The sequence below is a fragment of the Azolla caroliniana genome, unplaced genomic scaffold (genome assembly GCF_043228905.1).
Source record: "Azolla caroliniana isolate FFs.n. ecotype wild unplaced genomic scaffold, voAzoCaro1.0.p SCAF_22, whole genome shotgun sequence".
Lineage (NCBI taxonomy): Eukaryota > Viridiplantae > Streptophyta > Polypodiopsida > Salviniales > Salviniaceae > Azolla > Azolla caroliniana.
This window is the reverse complement of record NW_028230457.1, coordinates 3309706-3330707: the sequence shown is the minus strand read 5'-3', so window position 1 is coordinate 3330707 and position 21002 is coordinate 3309706. Positions and strand designations below refer to the sequence as shown.

The window sequence follows — 21002 nt, the reverse complement described above, 5'->3', positions numbered from 1 at the left end:
TATAAACATGGGTCGGAGTCTGACCGGTTGTAGCCGAGTTGTTGAATGTAGGAGTTGTTGTTAGCTTGTGACTCAAATTTTGGATAAAAATGTGGGATCATCATACTACAAATAATTTGCCCAATACGTTGAATAACTTCATTGACATCTTGAAAGTTGAAACAACAATTTCTACAACCACCCTCTCAAATTGAAGCAACACAAAAGCTAATGACGCTATCTACCTATGGCATTTCACTCTCTTGAGGATTATGTTCATTACATACAAACGGAAATAAAAAATTGAGACCTGAGGGGAAAAAATGAATTTTAGCTTATTTTCGTACTGGCATTCCAAATTCATACCATTATTGGATATTGCATGATAAGAATATTGAAAACTTTAAAGATATTTTTTGGAAAAAGAAAAAGAAAAAAGAGAAACCTTTGAAGATATTGTTGAGTTTGTACTTCAAAGAAGGATCACAATAAAGATGTCTGCACTTCAATAAAGTGTATATAATTCAATGGGAAACACTTTGAAATCCATTAATGATGTGGGTCAAAACATTAAGCACATTCTCCTTTCTTGTGAATATTATACAAAAAGGGGGTATACAAAAAGACTATTGCCTCTAACTCCAATAGAAAACCAAAATGTTTTCACATTGACAGAAGAAAAAAAAACTTCAAACCATAAAGGTTAGTTCCTCAATATTATTGAAGTTCAAACTATTATTTTCCCAAACATTTATGAGGAACAAATGCTATATTGTAAGAAATCAATCAAATCAATGGATCCCCAATGCATATATGCTTGATAAGGCTACTTCGTACAAACTAATCGATGATCAGTTGGCACAAATGTTGGAATTTTGAATAGAAATAAGTGATCACACTTAGTAATATGTAGAGAAATACAATTCATCAATGTTGTAGCTCATGAATTGCTCATTTGCACAAATTCAAATATACAAAAGCTTGATGTTCATGTGATGAACTTGAGATTCCCTAATCTAATATTGGTTTATCGCTGATTTTATAATAAGAGACACACACATGGGCATGTAAAACATTTGCGTGTTAACCAATTGGAACACACATGAATATGCAACACGTCCATTCATCTCAACTATTAGAACGGTGAAATCTAGACCGTCGTTCCTAACAAACAATTCCTATAAAGTAATGCCTCGCACACTTGTTGAACCCAACACTAATTGTGGGCCCTATAACAGTCCTCATATGAGACATTGACCATTTATAATTGCGAGGACTAATTCCTTGTAATGAGATTTGCAAGAATGTTCCATCATCCTCATGATACATGTATGCATTAGCTTTCGAGGTTGAAATCAATGCTAGTAATTATGCAATTGTTGTTGTTCTTTAGCGTGTGATGGAAGACCTATTGTTTTCGAGAGTAAGAAACTCGATTCTATTTTATGTTGGTATTCAATTCATGAAAAATAACATTATTTGCGGTCATTCATGCACTTAAAACATGGAGACATTATTTATATGGTATTCGTTTTATGGTCACAATAGACCACCAATCTTGAAAAGAAAATTGTGATCAACATGATCTCGTTGCTCGTAAAAGGTAGATGGGCAAATCACATCCAAGACGTTGATTTTTCCATTAGTTATCACAAAGGTTTAATTAATGGACGCAATTATTATGTTCTTAGTGGCATGTATGAGGTAAAAATGCTTAGTTTCACTTAATTGAAATTTGAAAATTTTGATCAACTTAGAGGAACCACCTTGCAAACAGTTTCTTCAAAAGATATTTGTTGATAGCTAAATCTGGAAGTCAACCTTTTACGTTTCTAATGGTTCATCGTATAACATAAAGGAAAGGTTTGCGTCCACCAACTCCCTCATGTTTTTCTTTTAGTGTCATGATACATACACCCACAATTAGACATTGTGGAATACATCAAACACTCGTTCAAATCTCTAGAAAAAAGAAAGCTTTGGCCTAAATTATGCCATGACATACAAGTTTATGTGTAATCAAATGTTTGCAACGTTAGATGAATAAGGTTGAGATCGCAAGTTGGTGTACGAATTCGCGGATGAGTTGCCTCCAATCATCTACTATCTAATGGTCAAACTAAACGAGTCGATCAAATTATTGAGGATATGCGATGATCAAGCCTACAAAATGGGGAACAATATTTCCTACACATACACCATACAACCTACACCTACATCTACACCCGTGGATACACTTGCACATACAGGTACAAAGTACAAGTACAAGTACACCTACACCTACACCTATGCTCGCGCATACACTTGCATATACACATACACATACACATACACACATACACATAGACACACACACACGTACACGTACATATACACATACACGTACAAGTACAAGTACAAGTACAAGTACACACACACCTACACCTACACATATGCATACGCATACACCTACACCTACACATACACGTACACGTACACATACACATACACGTACATGACACATATGCATACACACACATACACATACCCATATACGTATGGACGCGTACACATGCACATATACGTATGGACACGTACACGTACATGTACACAGACATAGACATAGACATAGACATAGACATATGGACACGTACACATAGACATAGACATAGACATAGACATAGACATAGACATAGACATAGACATAGACATACATATGGCTTTACACAGAAACAGCTGGCGTAGGAGTTTGCGAAGGGACAGATGTGTGTGCTTGCGTGATGGTCGCTGAGAAATATCGGACAATTTGTTCGCGGAATGGCAACACTTGGGGCACCCTACTACTACTACTACTACTACTACTACTACTACTACTACTACTACTACTACTACTACAATCTGTAAGAGAAACCCTACATATTAGGGTTTCATATCAATAGTAAATACAGACACTCTTATACATAATAAAAAACCCTAGTCTAAAACCTCATACATAATCCTTAGAAGGGAAAAAATATCTGAGTGTTATAAGAGAAACCCTAGCCATCTTCTTTTCTCAGAGAGAGAGAGAGAGAGAAAGAGAGAGAACACACACATACACATACACATATATCTATATATATAAATCGCCCACAAAGCTGCAGAAACCCTAAATCCCTCTCTTCTCTCACTGTTCTTCTTCTTCTTCTTCTTCTTCTTCTTCTTCTTCTTATCGCCGTCGTTTCCTCCTCCTTCTCCCAGCTTAAAGCAGGTAAGCTTCCAGCTATGGCTTCTCTCACACATGTGCGCTCAGACCCTATCTAAAGAGATTAATTGAGACAAGAAGAATTTTTGAGAGACGCTTTCCCCATCTGTTTTTTTTGTTATTTTTTTTGGTGGGGTAGGATTTTCTTCCCCTCTTTGCTCTTTGCTCGCAGCAGCTTTACTTACTTAAACATAAATCTCTGTGCTTTCTTCTTATTTTTTTTTTTTAGCGATGGGCAAGTCTAAGAAGCAAGCTGTGGAGGTAAAAAAAAGAAGAAGAAATTGTGTTCTTTTCTTTCTTTCTTCTGGCTCATCTTGGCTCTTGTTTTCTCACACACAAATGTTTTCTTTTCTGCTTATCTCAGGTTGCTGCACCTGTCGACGCTATTCCGGCCAAGAAAGGTAAGCATTAGTCTCTCTTTCTTTTGCTCAAACTGTTGTTTTTTCTTTTGTTAAAATTTATTTTAACACACGCAGTAAGTGTTTAAGGAAGAGACGCTGCGCTGTATTTGTTTGTTTTTTGAGGAAAGGGAAATTAGAAGCTCACACAATTTCTTAGAAACTCAGAAATTAGGATCTGTAGCTCTTCACTACCAGCGCACAATTCTTGTTCACTTTGACCTCATTTGTTACATGTTATAGTACCATGGAGAGCCAAGAAATTCCACTTTCATACTTAAGAAATCCTGAAGAATTAGGATGTTTAGCTCTTTACTATAATAGCGCACAATTCTTGTTCACTTTGAGAGAATATACCTTCACTCATTTGTTACATGTGATAATACCATGGAGAGCCAAGAAATTCCACTTTCCTACATAAGAAATGCTGAAGGAAATTGGCGACTGTATTTGTTTGTTTTGTGAAAAGGGAAATTAGGGTCTTTAGCTCGTTAATAATAGCGCACAATCTTGTTCACTTTGAGAGTATAATATAACCTTCACTCGTTTGTTACATGTGATAAAACCATGGAGAGCCAAGAAATTCCACTTTCCTACATAAGAAATCCTGAATGAGAGTGGACACTTTTGTTTTCTCTGCTTGTGTAATCAATCATGGGGGTTTCCTTTCCTTATCCATAGGAAACTGTAACAGTAAACCTTGTTATTCCACGCATGTAGTAGAGAGGCAGGAATCTATTTGATGTGATATTATGATGTTGTTGTGAGGCTTTACGCACGGAACAGCACGAAGGAAAGGAAGAGAGAGGAATCCTCGAGGGGCCCTTTCCTCTCAAGAGAAAATCATGAAGGAGAAACGCACATTAAGTTTTTTTTTACTGAATTTTGTTAATTTGACAATGCGAAATTGCTCACTCTCTTACTTGTTTGTCACACATTGAATGTGTTAAATGCGAAGAATGTGTGATGGAAAAGATCATTTGTGAGTTAATGTTTTGTTTCATTTCTTGCCCGAGTCTTAGTTTTGGGCTGTGATTTGTATATTGAAAAGGTGGGAAAAGAAGCCTGGAGGAGCCCGAGTTGGAGAAGTCATCAAAGAAGCAGAAAGTAGCCAAGGTAAGCCCTGAAGTAAATCCAAAATGACAAATTAACAGTCTACCTGAAAAATTGTAAATCTTCATGTTGCATAATTAACAACTTACTTAATCTCTTTGATTTTCTTCATTGCTTATGTTTTTTGCATTTTTTGTTAGAGATACAAGAATCTTACTGATTGGTTTTTGTTTATCCTGATGTTTATATTGTATGTACATATTGGATTATTTGATTTAGCCTGTGAAGAATGTGGTTGAAAAATCAAAATCAAAATCAAAAGCTGAGGAACCTACCAAGAAGAAGGTAAGATGTTATTTGCGTTTGCTTTTGGGCTGTAGTCATACTTCTGATAAGGTGTTTATTTACGTTGGTTCTTTCTATGCTTACACTTCTTATTATTCCGAATTACAGTCGGCTAAAGTTGAAGAGTCGAGTTCTGATGACTCATCGGAAGAAGAGGTATGTATATCTTCAAATATCGTCATGTTGATTAAATGCTTGAATCATCATCTGTAATGTTATAATAAAGTCTTTATTTAGGTAGGGACATTCTGTCTCAGAATAATATATGTTGAGAAATTTTAATATTATTGGAATAGCTTTTGAAATATATTGTATATAATGAGGAGAATGAGATTATGTGTTATATATTCAGACTCCTGTGAAGAACGGAACTAAAAATGGAGCTGTGACTGTGAAACCTAAAATCGTGCCAACAAAGAATGGTAAGAAAGTTGAGAAAAAGGAAAGCTCTTCAGATGAGGACGATTCTGATAGCGATGAAGAAGTAAGATTTCTCAAGTCTTTGATAGATAGTTGTTTTTACAATTATATACTACTGCCAAATTCATTTATGCCATTTTTTGTTTGATTTTCATTGTATTGAGCTTTGTTACTGTTACTTTTAGCCTGCCAAGGTTGTTGCTAAACCAGTTTCCAAATCTAAGATTCCACCCACTAAAGTTGCTGCAAAGCCTGAAAGTTCAGATGAGTCAGACGATTCAGATAGTGATGAAGAGGTAAAGAAAAATGATCAATCAAGGTTTTTTTTTGTGTTCGGTTTCTTTTGATCCTTTAAATTGTATTGATGTAAACAATAATGCTTCAGCCTGCAAAGACGAAAGTGGCAGCAACCAAGGCTGCTCCTGCTAAAGGAAAACCTTCAAAGGAGGACTCTTCTGATGATGATTCATCTGAAGATAGTGATGTGGAGGTAATATGAACTGATATATCTATTATTGAAATGTTCAAATTGTATGTTATATTCCTGTTTTTTTGGAGCCATTCTCTATTGTAACTAGTGTATTCAGAATTATCTTTTGTTTCATTGTTTGGACATTGGTGCAAAGTTATTGTGAACGTGTTCAACTCATGTTTTTGTAATATTTCTGTGAATTTTGTTGTATAAATTTCTTTTTTGATGTTTGTCATCATTCTTATACGATTTTCTAATTGACATTATTTTGCGTTGTTCTCCATCCAACTAATTGGAGTTGCAGCAAGCCAAACCCGTTCCTGCAAAGTCTGCAAAGAAAGAAGAAACTAGCTCTGATGAATCATCAGATGACAGTGATGATGATGACGAAGACGACAAGGTGATAATTTGTCTATTTGTTATGACATCTTTAAATAGATATCATTGGAAAATATTGTTGAAATTGTATATCAAATATATTGTGTAAGCAATACATTTATGTAATGCAGCCTACAGTAAAGCCCCCTGCAAAGAAGATAGAAAGCAGCGAGGAAGAAGATAGCAGCGATGAAGAAGACAGTGATGAAGAAGATGAACCAAAGCTGACTAAGGCTGCGAAACCGGTTGCTCCAAAGAAGAAAGAGGAAAGTGACTCTGATGAAGAGTCTGAAGATGAAGAAGAAAGTGACTCTGATGAAGATGAAGAAGAAAAACCAAAGGCCAAGGCTGCTGCAGCAGATAGTGATGAGGAAAGTGATGATGATGATGATGAGAATGATTCTGATGAGGATGAACCAAAGGCGAAAAAGGTAATATTATTATTATTATTGTTTGTATTTGTATTATTTTCTTCTTTTTATGTTGGGTTTTTTACTTGTAGCGTCAGGGACTGTTTGAAGTTTTATTGTTTTGCTTTTTGCAGCCTGCTAATGGTAATACAAAGAAAGAGGAGCAAACTAAGCAGGTAAGACTATATTGAGTTATTATTTTGATTGAAGTTTTGACTGTATTATGTTATGACTTCTCTGAACTTCATCAATGTTTTTGCTGAAGCCAACTACTCCGGCTCCAGCTACCCCTGGTGGTGGAGGAAGCAAGACGGTATTTGTGAAGAATTTGGCATGGAGTGTTGATGAAGAATCTGTGTAAGTTATTTTTACAGTGTTATTGGGATTTATATATTGAATTTTAGATTTTGAGTGCCTCTGCTTATTCTTTCAGGGTTTAATACATTTGAGCATGGTTTTGGGTTATATTCATATGAACTAATATTTGCTTCAATTTGATCAGCAAAGCATTTTTTAGTTCTGCTGGTGAAGTGAAAGAAGTACGCCTCGCAATGGATGGAGAAGGTCAATTTCGTGGTTTTGGACACGTAGAATTCAACACTGAAGATGGAGCAAATAAGGTATGATTATTTTATTCGAACGTTCTGAAAATTAATTGAGCCACATGAATGAGTGCCAGGAATATAAGGAAGTAGGATGACATTTAAAAACATTGTATTTGAATTTCTAATTTATAGCAGTGAGTGGTAAGGAGATGGGTTTTATCTTTATTAGGCTTGCAAAAAGTCAGGAGAGATGCTTGCTGGCCGTGAAATCTTTGTGGATTTAGCACGAGAACGTGCTTATACTAACACGCCAGGAAGTCAAGGAAAGAGGGACTTCGGTACTCCTGCTGGGTATATATATATATATTTTTTCTTAGTGCTTCAATAAATATATAAACATTTGAGTTATTTTATTTGAGTTATATAATCATTTGAGTTATTTATTTGTATGAAATGTAAAAAGGAATTACAATTTCTATCATGGCTCATGAGTGCATCCTGCTTCCTGTGCATTTTAGCTTCCCTTTTTAAGGAATACTACTTATGTGAAGTTTTTTTTAACCATTTTTCCAGAGGCAATAGATTTGGTTCTGACGCAACGGCATATGTGAGGGGTTTCGACAAGTTTCAAGATGAAGACACGGTACATACAGACATATCTATGTTCATTTCATGGGTCTCTTGCTCCTTTGCCTGCTAAGTCGGCCTCACAATTTCCCATATTTGTGACAAATTACATGCATGTATATATTTTGCAGATCCGCAATTCATTGACTGAGCACTTCAGTAAATGTGGAGTCCAAAAAATCAGAATACCAACAGACAGGGAGACTGGAAACATAAAAGGGTTAGTCAAATTCAATCTCTTCTCTAATCTTCAGGCAGTGCGATAGTGTTATCCTTCTCTTCTATTATGTATTATCAAGACATAATTCTGTTAATTATAATGCATAGAGACTGTTTCAAAATTCAGAATGGAGAAGCATATAGTATACCCTAAAATAATACATCTGGATATGTTGTAGGTTTGCATATATTGATTTCAAAGATAAACAAGGTCTTTCAAGTGCCATTGAGTACAATGGATCGAGTTTGGAGGGCTGGTCATTGATGGTTGAAGAAGCAGGTGGAGCACCTGCACCAGGTAGTGGAGGTGGTGGTCGTGGTTTTGGTGGCCGTGGAGGTGGAGGTGGTGGTTTCCGTGGTGGAAGAGGTGGTGGTAGAGGGGATTTCAGTGATGGAGGAGGTATAAGATTCCTACTTTACTCTACAAAAGATAAACACCGTTCTCTACATTATGAACTCACATGCCATGTAACATATGCATTAGGAAATAGAACTCTAACATGCCATGTAACACATGCATTAGGAAATAGTAACTGGATTTAGAGTATAGTCCTATTTTGAATGAAAACTGACGATTGTCCTTTTCACTTGGAAAGTAGTATGTTTTAGAGACAAATAAAACATTGTTATTCATGTGCTCCTTGCATCATATATAAACAGGAAGGAGAGGAAGGGGAGGAAGGGGAGGATTTGGTGGTGGAAGAGGATTTAGTCCCAGGGAGAAAGTGAGTCTCGCTGGTTCAGGTAAAAGACTATGTGCAGTTTTATATCTGATATGTAGGAGTGCATGCATACAAGGATAAGTAAAATATTTATACGTATGTATCTGATGAAATATATGACCTTTATGTATGTGTATGTAATTAATTGTCTTGCATTTGTGCATATCATATCTATATCTTGGTTCAGGTAAAAGACTATGTGCAGTTTTATATCTGATATATAAGAGTGCATGCATACAAGGATATAAGTAAATATGAATGCAAATATTTATACATGTGTATCTGATGAAATATATGACCTTTATGTATGTGTATGTAATTAATTGTCTTGCATTTGTGCATATCATATCTATATCTTGGTTCAGGTAAAAGACTATGTGCAGTTTTATATCTGATATATAAGAGTGCATGTATACAAGGATATAAGTAAATATGAATGCAAATATTTATACATGTGTATCTGATGAAATATATGACCTATATGTATGTGTATGTAATTAATTGTCTTGCATTTGTGCATATCATATCTATATCTAACATTTTAATAGAAGTATAATGCATATTTATGTAAACTGTTACTGCATAACATGTCTATATCTAACTAGACATAACATGATGTATTTGCATATTTATGTAAAATGGTACTGTATATTTTACACGTACATCTGTAGAATAAGTAAAATACATATATATGATGTTGCTGATTTACATGGACTTGTTCGTAGGCAAGAAGACAACGTTTGGAGACGAGTGATTTGATTGAATGAAACTGAAGCACACAAAGACAAACTGGGTTTTTTGTGTGGAGAGAAAAAGCCCGAGTCTGTACAGTAATGCGATGATGCGGATGGGTGTTTGGTTTCAGTTTTGTCTCATCTTTCAAGGCTCACTCTATTACTGTGAATTTAATTGCTGGGAGTTCTGCTCAATTCATAGTAATTGGAACAAAACATTTTGAGTGCAGTTCAATGCAGCTTCATTGATTGGCAATATTCCAGTTATTTTGATAATTGGAGCTACGGTTTTTAAAATTAAACTATTTATTATGATTCCAATTATCTGGTCTTCTTTCACTAGTAATAGTAACTTTGAGCAACACATGAAAGACATTTTCTTGATTTCAGTTTTTGCAATTGTAGGAGACTAGTCAAGAATAAAAGTTTGATTTGATAATATGTTAAAAGTTCAATTTGATAATTTGTTTGAATGATGATGATGGAATGGATGAACTCAAAATGCTCCTAATCCATTTTCCATATGCCTCAAGAGTATGATGATGATATTTTAAGACAATAGTTATACATTATCAGTAGTCTGAAACTCTAGATTTGAATCTTGAGAATCGTTATTTGCTCATGTTTGCTTTGTAATGAAGCAATCTCATGTGGTTTATGCTTTATCCTGTGTATATGCTTTTGGCAGAGCAGAAATGATTGGAACACTCATTGCCAATTGGTGAAGTAACTTTGTCTTTATCCCACCTGGCTTTGTCTTTAAAGATGAGAAGGATTTTTGTACATTCCATGGTTGAGTAATTATGCAGGTATTGTCAGAAGACATTATACCAAGTTTAGGGATGGGCATGATTTTTGTCCATGGCTGAGTAATTGTGCTGACCTTGTGGTAAGACATTACCAGGTTCAGATAGAGATGGGTATTCTGTCACTTATCAGATGGTTTGTAGAGTTTGTTGAGAAAGCCACACGACCACCAGAACCACCAATAGACAAGACTGAGTCTTTACGGTTTATTAGCATTGAAAACTTGGAGCAAATGGTCTTTGATGCAAAGACCTTCTACAAAATGAAAGCAAATGATTTCAATGTAGCTGTGGTAGGAGCGAAGAGCGTGGGGAAGTCATCGTTAATCAATGGGCTTCTCCATTTCAATGATGATGATACTAGTGAGATATTTCTTGCCCTAGGCCCCCAAATCTCTCATATGGTTTTTAGTTGATGGAAATTTTGGTTGGATACCACAAAGGCAATTTTAAATGTCACATATGCATGTTTAACTTGAACATTCCTTTGGTACCTATAATTGTTCTCTTGGGATGTTTTATTTTTTCCATGATCAATAATATATTGTTCATAATAATAAATATTTGATTGCATGTCATATAGTTAATCAATCACCCTCAATATATCTAAATCCGTTCATAGATGAATTTTATAGTGCATTGTCGGTTAATGACTGCCAAGAACCACAATTGAGTCTCTATGGTGTCAATTGCATTTCATCATAGTCGGATCACAAGATAAAGATGGATGTACTATTGGCTCATGACAAATCGGTCCTTAGGGGGACCAAAACAATTGCCAAAAATTAGAAACCTAATCAAAGAAGGGTTGGATATATAGCATGTCTCACTGCAAGTCAAAACAAAACCCATATCTTCCAATACACATAGAAACCTTATATTCTTCATATGTAATATGAAATTCCTAGATTCCCGAGTGACCTACCTCTTAGTGTTGTGTGCATTGGAAAACTTTGAAACCCTAATTCAAAGAGAGAAATTGCAAAGTGTTACTTCTCTCTTTAAATGGGATGGGAGGTGTCCATGCAAGTGATTATAAGAGAAGTAATTGGAGTTACCCTTAATAACTCAAAAAACCCTAGAACAACTTTGTCATGTGGTGCATGGTAAGGATATGAAGCCCTAAAGGATCAACCCAATGGGGGTACAAGACACTTAATGATGAATGTTTTTTCCTTTGTGTGTGTGTGTGTGTGTGTGTGTGTGTGTGTGAAGATAGAGCAATGATGGGAGGAGAAGGCACCAGAGAAGTGAAGGCATATAACAATAGCAGTAGCCTTCCGACTGGAATATTGTTGTGGGATTTCCCTGGTGCGGGCGTTGTCGGACACCCATCCCTCACATTTTTCATTGACAAGAAGCTCTACGCGTTCGATCTCATCCTCATTGTGAGTGATCGATTCCACACCCTCGACTTTGAAATTGCTCGACACGCTCTCCATCTTGGGAGACCGCCTTTTGTATTCATCCGAACCAAGGCCGACATCGCGGTGCGGAGGCTCCTCGAAGAAGCCGCCACTATAAGTACCGGATCACCATCAACGACCCCACCACAACCCATGGTTGGTACTCCATCATCATTATCACCACCCGCAATACAAGATGAAGCTCCCAAAGGGGTTACCATGGACACCACCATTCCTCCATTGACAACAAACATGGGAAACACGCTTGATCACACTTCGGTTGACCTAGCCGCATCCGCACTACACATCGTCAAGGAGGAAGCCAAGATGAGCTTACGTGATGGCCTCCGGCTCGCTAGGATAACATCATCTATACCATCTCTCGTCGATGATGTCCAACTTTCTAGCATGGTCCCATCGTTGCCTTACCTCTTCGTGTTGTCTTGCAAGGCTTACTTGGACCCTAGCGTTTATCCCCATTACGAAGCGATCCTGGACGATGCGAATGAGAACGAGGACATTCTTGTTCACTTCCTCACACTCTCACACCTTCGACGAAATGCTACCCGTGTGCCTGTCGCCAAGACTATGAATCGTGGACAAACTCGACGTCTTCCATCATTGGCTTTTACAAGCTAATGAAGTAAAATTGAGGAAAGCCATGGAGAGTTTCATTAGCGGCCTCACTAAGTGAATTTTTTTTTCCAACTTACTCATAAGATTCATTTCATTGTGCAAGTTATAAATGATGTAGAAGTTTGGCACTTTTACTTTATTAAGAAAAATGTAAAAGGTAATGATATAATTTCCACCTAGTCTAGTTATTCGATCTCCAAACCATAATCTATATGGGGTTTATAGGTAGCGTACATTTACACCCATAACCTCCTTTGGACTTAAACCAACAACCTTAAGGTTAAAAATCATAAGCTTTGGTACTACATTATCACCTTTTTCTTTCATATGCAACGATAATTTCCAATGAACGTATGGGAAACAATAGTTTCACATTATGGTTTAGGATCCAATGTTTTGTTGGTTGGCTCTTTAGAGATGTGACGTAATAAACATTATACTTGAGGATGAAAATAGATTGGATGGATGTATTTTCATGTGAAACAATTGGGCCTAATCTTAAGGTGTAAAAAATGACTTGATCAATTAGAGGATTTGTTATTAATAGTAGTAAGAACGATAAAATTATGCTTTCAATCCTAATATGTGAAAAAGTGCAAGTTTTATATCCATTTGCTTGGTCCAGAAGTGATTCCTTGGTTTCATGGAAAGGAGATGAGGAGAATTGAATGGGCCTTCTCTTTCTACATCTTGGATGAAGATGCTATTAAGTGACGATGAAGAAACATAGTATAAGATGAGAGATCGAGAGGAAAGTTTTTTTTTTCTTTTATCAAAATAGCATATGTATCAAATAAAAAACAAGCTTGATCCGACTAAAGAGATTGTGTGTTTGTGCACACGTGTTTCTATAGCTTTGCGAAACCAAAAGGATATAGCTCTAGTGGTAAGTTGTATTGTATGATGAAGACTAGAAGGTCATGCTTTAAACTCATATAGTATGTGTTGTGGTTTGTGGAAAAATGGAACCAATAAGATTTTGATAAATTTATGCTTATCATTAGAGTAGAACCCAATAGGAGAGAGAAAGTGAGATATCTCAACAATGGTCTAATATTACTTGAGAATATTAGGAAATGGATGCTTGATATTGAAATCTCTGCAATGGGTTAGTGTTAGTGTGGGAATACATAGAGAGAGAGAGAGAGAGAGAGAGAGAGAGAGAGAGAGAGAGAGAATATACACATGAACTTCTATATTTGCTTTATATATATAGGCGCGATTACAAAAAATGTGACTAACCCTAAATACTTTTCACATGAGGATCCCTACCTAGGGTGTGTTCACAAACACATGTCTAGGCTTATATTTCTAACACTTGAGAGATGTCTTTGACATTCATCTATTGCTAAAATATAAGAATGAGATACAATCCTAAGGCATACATTTATCAATGGCTATGGTTGACAACGTGAGGAAGACATTATTTCTTTCCCATGTTTTCAGTCATCCATTTGTTTGTCGTTGATTGAGGGAGATGTCTTTGGCATTGATGTAGGGCTTGAGATTTGGCCAAAATATAGGAAGGGAAGGCAATGACCACATATGCCATAGTCTTTGGACAATTATAAGACAATATGGTTCCCATTGATAGCAAATCTCCTTGAAATGTTGGGAATATCTCAAAAAGTAATGCTCCAAAGGCATGATACAACGTTTTTTCGAAACAATATGGCCATAAACAATCAATGATAGATTGGGCAAAGGACAAACAACAATTTTGAAGCATGCCTCACAAACAAATCCAATGGAAGGAAAGGCAATGAGATGGGACAATGTCTCTGTCGAACAATTTCTTGATTTTCTTGTGCTAGGAGTAGGGAATCACAAATTCGTGGGAATGTGTGATACGATAGCCTCTGGAGCATGTCAGTTTTCACGACGGATAATAATGGCCCATGATTCATGGTATGAAAACGGACAATCGTACAATCCATGAATTTATGAGAATCTTTCAATTGATCATTTAGAGGATTGAGATCCAGGAAGCGCAGGAAACTGATGGAAAGAGGCATTTTGTCCGACTGGTCAAAAGTTGCACCACGTGAGCAGGAGTAGGAAATGATGATGTTTTGTTTTTGAAATGGAAAATGGAAAATGGAAAAGAGAATACATATACTTATACTTATACATGTACATATACATATTGATATACACATAGAATGAACCATATGTATCATGTGTGCATTCCAATTCGAGAATGATTCAATCAAACATGTATGGTAAATCATCTCAAAGTTGGATTGGATTGACTAGGGTCTATATTATATATTGATTCACTCTCAATCCCAATAAGTTGACTCTAATCCATTGTGAACCACCAACATAAGTATGGATGCAATATTTGCATTGTATCACATGCATACTTTTGGGATGCGAATCAAGACATTTCTATCATCCTCACTTTAGAACTTTACAAAAAAATGAGTATGAACTATAGAGATTGAATCAAAATATGTCATTATAAATTATAATCAAATGATCAAAAACTCATATAAAACGTATATTCGAGAATATGAAGAAAACATGACATAGGTAGTAGTAGCATAACAACTTACCACCAGGTTGACCTAATTTCTAATAACAAAGAAAGAAAAAAAGGAACGATCAAAAACTCATAAAACGTATATTCAAGAATATGAAGAAAACATGACATAGGCAGTAATAGCATAACAACTTACCACTAGGGTGACCTAATTTCTAATAACAAAGAAAGAAAGAAAGAAAAAGGAACATGACACTAACATAAAATTTTGCCATGACATAGGCAGTAGTATCATAACAACTTATCACGCGGGTGACCTAATTTCTTATAACAAAGAAAGAAAGAAAAAGAAGAAAAAGGAACATGACACTAACATAAAAATTTGCCATGACACTAACAAGAGGATATGAGAAAGTTGGGAATTGAACCCAAGACACAAGTAATAGTAGCACAACAACTTATCACTAGGTTGTGCTTAGTTCTAATAATAAAAAAATAAAAGGAAAAAACTATTATAACACTAACATAAAATTTTGCTACGACATGGTACTAATGAGAGAGAGAGAGAGAGATGAGAAAATTGGAGATTTGAACCCAAGACCTTGATAAAGCATTAGCATGGCTCCTTACCACTAGGGTACACTAAATTGTAATGATAATAGATGACAAAAAAGAGAAAAACAAGAATCACCTATTTTTCCCATTCCAAACGTGTTCGTTTCCAAACGTTTGAATGCTTGCACGAACACGAATATTACGTTCTATGGATATACATATACATATACATATATATATACACACATACATGTGTATATGTATATATAATATAGGGAAAAGTACCAAGATACCCCTGGAAATTCGTCTATTTACCAGAATGCCCCTGTAAGTTCCAAATTTACCAAACTACCCCTATGTCCAAGAAATTACACTTTATAAAGGTAATTATACACTCAAATCTTTGGTAAATAGCGCTAGTTCGGGTCCATTTCTTCCATCTTTGGTAAATAGGGCTTGGTAAATAGCGCTAGTTCGGGTCCATTTCTTCCATCTTTGGTAAATAGGGCTTGGTAAATAGCGCTAGTTCGGGTCCATTTCTTCCATCTTTGGTAAATAGGGCTTGTAGATTTGAGTGTATAATTACTTTATAAAGTGTAATTTTTTGGACATAGGGGTAGTTTGGTAAATTTGGAACTTCCAGGGGCATTCTGGTAAATAGATGAACTTCCAGGGGTATCCTCCCTCGTACTTTTCCCTATAATATATGTATGTACTTACTTATGTGTGTAAATAACAAACAAGTTTTTTGAAAAGAGAAGAAGAAACAGAGCAGGGAGAAAGAAAAACAGAGGATAGAGAACGAGAGAGAAACAGAGTAGATATACTGATAGATAGGGTAGATGAAGAAGAAGATCAGTGAAATAAAGTGTAGAGAGTGAAAGAAGATTAGAGAAACAAGAGTAGATTGATTGATAAATTGATTGATAGATAAAGAGAGTGAGAGAGAGAAGAAGAAGAAGAAGAAGAAGAAGAAGAAGAAGAAGAAGAAGATCAGAGGTATAGAGTGTGGAGAGAGAGAAAAGAAGATCAGACAAACCAAGTAGATAAAGGGGAAGAGAGAGAGAGAGCGAGAGAATGCCGGTTGTGTCATCGATTGAAGGTGGAGATTTGTCCAAAGTATGGGAGATCAAGACGATTGGACGGTCCAGAGATTCCGATGCTCGCGCACTTCTCGAACAGATTGCGAAGCAGGTGCAGCCCATCATGAGGAAGAGAAAATGGAGAGTTCTACTTCTCTCTGAGTTCTAGTAAGCTTTTCATCTCATCCACTCTCAAAATTTTTTATTTTCGTGGTTGTGTCTTTCTCGTTTGTGTGTTTTGAACGTGTCTTGGGCTGTATATATGTGAACTATATATTGCTGTTTTGGATTTGAATCTATCTTTGGGCCTAGACATTTGAACTATATATTTGTCTCCTTGTATTTGATCTATCTCTTTGTCCCTATATGTTTGATCAATCTCTTTGGATTTATGTATTTGGATATATCTTTGATTTGATGCTTTTGAACGATATCCTGATCTCATTCATATTCGATCTTTGTTTATGTTTGTCCTATTTACACTTTATGCACTTGAACTATATCGTTTATCATTTGCAAGGAAGTTTTTTTCAGTATATTGTTGTTCTTGTAGTGTATTTTTATTTTACTATATCGTTGCTCTTGTAATCAAGTTTTTTGTTCTTTCATATATTTGAATTCTGAATTATATCATTGATTCTATGCAATTGAGGTTTTTTTTTATGTAATTGAACTATATGTTTGGCTCTTGTAATGGGTGCTTTTTCTTGGTATCAAATTTATACCCTTGTAATCTAGCTTTTCATTTGAATATTTGAACCATATCTACTGTGCTACCAAATCTGCTTCTAAATGTTAATTCATCATTACATATGCAAATAATTGACAGTGTATCGCATTGTGATTTGCACATCTAAAACGCGCTTGTTTTTTTCATTCTGTATGCCTAAACTTTTATCTGGAACATGGGTTTTATCATGTAAAAGTTGTTTGAAACTTTGCTAATTGCTAACTGATGATAGAATTACTGATCAACGGTTTCTTCCAGTGATTCAAATTACCTACTGTTTTATCTGAAACATGGATTTTCCCTGTGTAAAAGTGGTTCCAAACTTTGTTATTGCTAGCTGATGATAGAATAACCGATCAATGGTTTCTTCTGGTGATGAATAGCCCAAAAAATTCTGCTCTTCTAGGGTTGAATATTGGGGCTGGTAAGGAGGTTAGAATACGACTCCGGAAGCCGGGGAGAGAAGAAGAATTCTTGCCCTATGAGTCCTTAGTGGGCACCATGTTGCATGAATTGGTTCATAATGATCATGGACCTCATGACGCAAAATTCTACAAACTGCTTGATGAGATTACCAAGGTATTTTCATTTCATTTTTTAATACTAATATAGTTTGATTAGGAAACTAGGGTTGTGCAAAGGTGTCACCTAACGGGTGCCCGTGCCCATTCCCTTGAAAGCTTATTAGCACTCCTCTCTCTAAAAAGGCATCCTGTTGTTTTGAGAAGTCTAGTTTGGAAAGATATTGTTAAAGCTTCTGTCTTGGTATCAAAACATAGTTGTTCTTATCTTTTCTTCACACTGGCTCTGCCTAAGCAGCCCTACTATTTTGAGAGTCATAAACTGAAATGATTGGCAAAATCTAGATTTGGGGATGAAATTTTTTTGTGCTTTTGTTTTTTATTTATTTAAGAATGTTTGCATGACGTATATAGCTCTCATATCAGCTCCTGTTAATATTCATTGATTATTGCTAAATTCATCTACAGTTAATTCATCATTACCTTTTGGGAACAAGACGAGAGAATGCATCACATTATGCGTTGCATGTAATGTCTTATATTTTGATACTTAGCAGGAATGTGAAGAATTGATAGCAAAAGGCATCTCTGGCACTGGTGAAGGGTTCGATGCTCGAGGGACTCGATTAGGGGGCCGCACTCACAACCCTCCATCATATAATATGCGAAATGCTCTTCTTGGAGCTGCTGAAAAACGTGCTCATACAGGTTCACTCATGTCGAATGGTCCAAGGAGGCTAGGTGGTGATAATGCTATCATGAAAGCTTTGAGCCCTATCCAAGCTGCGGCCATGGCAGCTGAAAGAAGGTTGAGAGATGATCTTTGGTGCGGTGCTCCGGATACCCTTGGATCGGATGGACAACAGAAAGCCGAAGAAAGAGAGTGTGCAAAGTGTCATGGAAACCCATCCATTACTAGCAAAGTATCAGTGAATCCAAGTGTTAGTAGTAGTAATCAAGATCATTCTGTGGCATTGACCTCCAACTTCTCCTCATGGGAGTGTACTGCATGCACATTGTTGAACCCGGTAAGTAATGTGAGAACAGAAAGAATTATATATCTAAGAATAAAAGTGGTTCTCCCATGTCCTGAATGATTAATCCACTCTAGTATTTAATGTAGATAGAAGAATAAACAAATTCAGCATCCTAGGAATCAGGGATGACTTATGTGGTGTGAAACCTCTACAGCTAATTGGTAAAAAAGACTAATTGATGGAAAATAATTTTAGACCCTGAAAAGAACAGGAAAAAATAATAAAACTCATATACTTACTAAATGTAAATGGTTGGGCAAATTCATAGGTTATGGAACCCTAAAATCATAGATAGCTAGGATATGTCAAAAGTCTCTGGAACTTTAGCTCCTAGGATTGTGGTCATCAAAATGTCCCATAGGATTAGTTTACTAGTCTAGGGATCATGGATGGACAGACTTATATGGTTGTAAAATCGATATTTGTAATAGTGTAAGATAGCTTGAAGGCCTAAAAAAGCCTGGGTTACTTTACTTATGGTGAGAGACATGCTATAGATGTCTATGGCTGGGTGGTGAGACCACATCTACATTTCTGGTGATCTTATGTTTCTATTTGTTGTATGCGACAAATTTCCTGACTGAGCCTGGTCTATCTAACTTCGTTGTTGAACGACTTTTCTGTTGATCTTATTTAACTATCTGATTTATCGTTTTTGTGAACAATGTTTTCTGCCAATGTCATATGTCTATATTTATTGTTGTTTGGGAACAGCCTCTTGCTACAATATGTGCGGCATGCTCAACAGTTCGGGCTTGGGTAGATGCACAAAGTTGGACATGTAAATCTTGTACACTAGAAAATGTGGAGTCTCTTCACAAATGTGCAGCTTGTGATGAGCCAAAGTTGAATGGGTGCTCCGGAAAAAGGTGTCCCCCCTCATTCACTACAAAATATCAAACATTTCTTAAATTTTTCAGTTGAATTTTATTTTGCATGGAGCAAACAAATGAAATACAAATAATACTTCAATTTTCCTCTGAATTTGTGGTAGTAAATCATAGAGGAAACCAAACTCCCAACAGCATTGTATATAAACCTATTACCAAATTCCTATATAAATTGTGGTATTTTTCTTTACTAATTTCCTTTTGTATTATTGGTGCATGAAAAGGAAACTCGGACAAGCAGTATCGGAGAATGTCTCAAACATGGAGCTGAATGCCAAAAAAGTTTCTGCGGTGGCATCATCTTGGAGTTGCAAATTTTGTACGCTTCAAAATGGCATTGCTATTGATAAATGTGCAGCTTGCAATGAGTGGAGATATTCGTATGGTCCACCTGTGTCAACAATAGCGCCTTATGGGAGGAGTTGAGATGCCATGAATCGATTCTTGTGTCTTTATATTTACCAAGAGCTATGAATGCATTTTGTCCGTTCTGAAATATTAATAGAACTAATCACTGATAATCGAAGTTATATATATCAAGTGATTAATTCATTACCTTCAATTTTTTTGAGAGAGACTAATCACTATTCATCAAAGTTATATATGAAAGTGATCAATTCATTTATCCACATTTTGATAATGTTGAAAGACCATTTTTTGCGTTCTATACTCGAAATGTAATGGTATTTTCATAATGTAATAAGAAACTCTTGTTTATATGGAGGACTATTCTTTGGAATGCACAACAATGTTGTGGGTAATTATACATTTCCTATTTTCTGCTGGAAGAGTAATGAATAAGACTAATATGGTTCTTGATCTATCAAAAAGTAGGCATGAGATAAAGGATTGTAACCTAGTAGCTTTGTCCACTCATAACCTCTTTTTAGACTCATGAGTTGTTTATTGTGCATACTTTACTTCAAGAGTCTAGAGACATAAATAAGCATTACTTCGTATCTCTAAGGGTGGTTTTAGAAATAATATGTTAACAACACATTAGTGTGGAAAGAATCAAAGGATGTTGTGGGCATGTACATGATTTAGCCATGGTAAACATATCGAGGGGTTGGGTGTTAAAGGACCTTAAAGTGCAATATTACACTAAAAAAGAGAGAGGCAAGGACTAGTAAATAAGTCTCCAACCCTTGATTGAAGGCATGGTGTGTAGGTAAGTGCATGACACATCTCGTATTACATTAAGGCCCCCTTAAAAAGATGTACCCCTAGTAAGATCCGTGCAGTTTCGTGGTTCAGTTTCGGTTTTCAAGTTATAGCTCAAATTAAAAAAATTTCCCCTAAAATGTCAAGAATTACGCTTAAATGAAA

General features: G+C 35.9%; 3 protein-coding genes across 4 annotated transcripts; all 3 read left to right on the top strand.

Annotated features, from left to right (window-relative positions):
- The first annotated feature begins 3431 nt into the window (after window positions 1–3431).
- On the top strand, window positions 3432–9846 carry LOC147849834 (uncharacterized). Its single transcript, XM_087337188.1, has 19 exons — window positions 3432–3463; window positions 3567–3603; window positions 4652–4716; window positions 4933–4998; window positions 5107–5154; window positions 5351–5482; window positions 5604–5714; window positions 5804–5908; window positions 6195–6290; window positions 6400–6699; window positions 6813–6854; window positions 6944–7035; window positions 7181–7298; window positions 7453–7574; window positions 7797–7866; window positions 7982–8070; window positions 8249–8469; window positions 8730–8813; window positions 9517–9846. Exons 1-19 carry the CDS (start codon window positions 3434–3436, stop codon window positions 9543–9545), a joined length of 1857 nt encoding a protein of 618 aa, XP_087193314.1. The 5' UTR covers window positions 3432–3433; the 3' UTR covers window positions 9546–9846.
- Window positions 9847–10340: 494 nt separating this feature from the next.
- LOC147849833 (uncharacterized) lies at window positions 10341–12730 on the top strand. The gene is made up of 2 exons (XM_087337141.1): window positions 10341–10694; window positions 11547–12730. Exons 1-2 carry the CDS (start codon window positions 10442–10444, stop codon window positions 12374–12376), a joined length of 1083 nt encoding a protein of 360 aa, XP_087193267.1. The 5' UTR covers window positions 10341–10441; the 3' UTR covers window positions 12377–12730.
- Window positions 12731–16424: 3694 nt separating this feature from the next.
- LOC147849832 (zinc ion binding protein) lies at window positions 16425–20295 on the top strand. 2 transcript variants are annotated; one of them, XM_087336947.1, is made up of 5 exons: window positions 16425–16663; window positions 17609–17804; window positions 18304–18774; window positions 19498–19652; window positions 19898–20295. In XM_087336947.1, exons 1-5 carry the CDS (start codon window positions 16491–16493, stop codon window positions 20097–20099), a joined length of 1197 nt encoding a protein of 398 aa, XP_087193073.1. In that variant the 5' UTR covers window positions 16425–16490; the 3' UTR covers window positions 20100–20295. The 2 variants fall into 2 exon arrangements, with proteins under 2 accessions (XP_087193073.1, XP_087193074.1); XM_087336948.1 differs by having other exon boundaries at window positions 16523–16663; window positions 17563–17804.
- Window positions 20296–21002: the final 707 nt, after the last annotated feature.

Coding starts and splice junctions, on each gene's coding strand:
- LOC147849832 (XM_087336947.1), top strand. CDS start 16,491: ATGCCGGTTGTGTCATCGATTGAAGGTGGAGATTTGTCCAAAGTATGG. Junction 17,805..18,303: donor TGCTTGATGAGATTACCAAG/GTATTTTCATTT, acceptor GATACTTAGCAG/GAATGTGAAGAATTGATAGC. Junction 19,653..19,897: donor AATGGGTGCTCCGGAAAAAG/GTGTCCCCCCTC, acceptor GTGCATGAAAAG/GAAACTCGGACAAGCAGTAT.
- LOC147849834 (XM_087337188.1), top strand. CDS start 3,434: ATGGGCAAGTCTAAGAAGCAAGCTGTGGAG. Junction 6,855..6,943: donor AAGAGGAGCAAACTAAGCAG/GTAAGACTATAT, acceptor TTTTTGCTGAAG/CCAACTACTCCGGCTCCAGC. Junction 7,299..7,452: donor CTGAAGATGGAGCAAATAAG/GTATGATTATTT, acceptor TATCTTTATTAG/GCTTGCAAAAAGTCAGGAGA.
- LOC147849833 (XM_087337141.1), top strand. CDS start 10,442: ATGGGTATTCTGTCACTTATCAGATGGTTTGTAGAGTTTGTTGAGAAA. Junction 10,695..11,546: donor TTTCAATGATGATGATACTA/GTGAGATATTTC, acceptor GTGTGTGTGAAG/ATAGAGCAATGATGGGAGGA.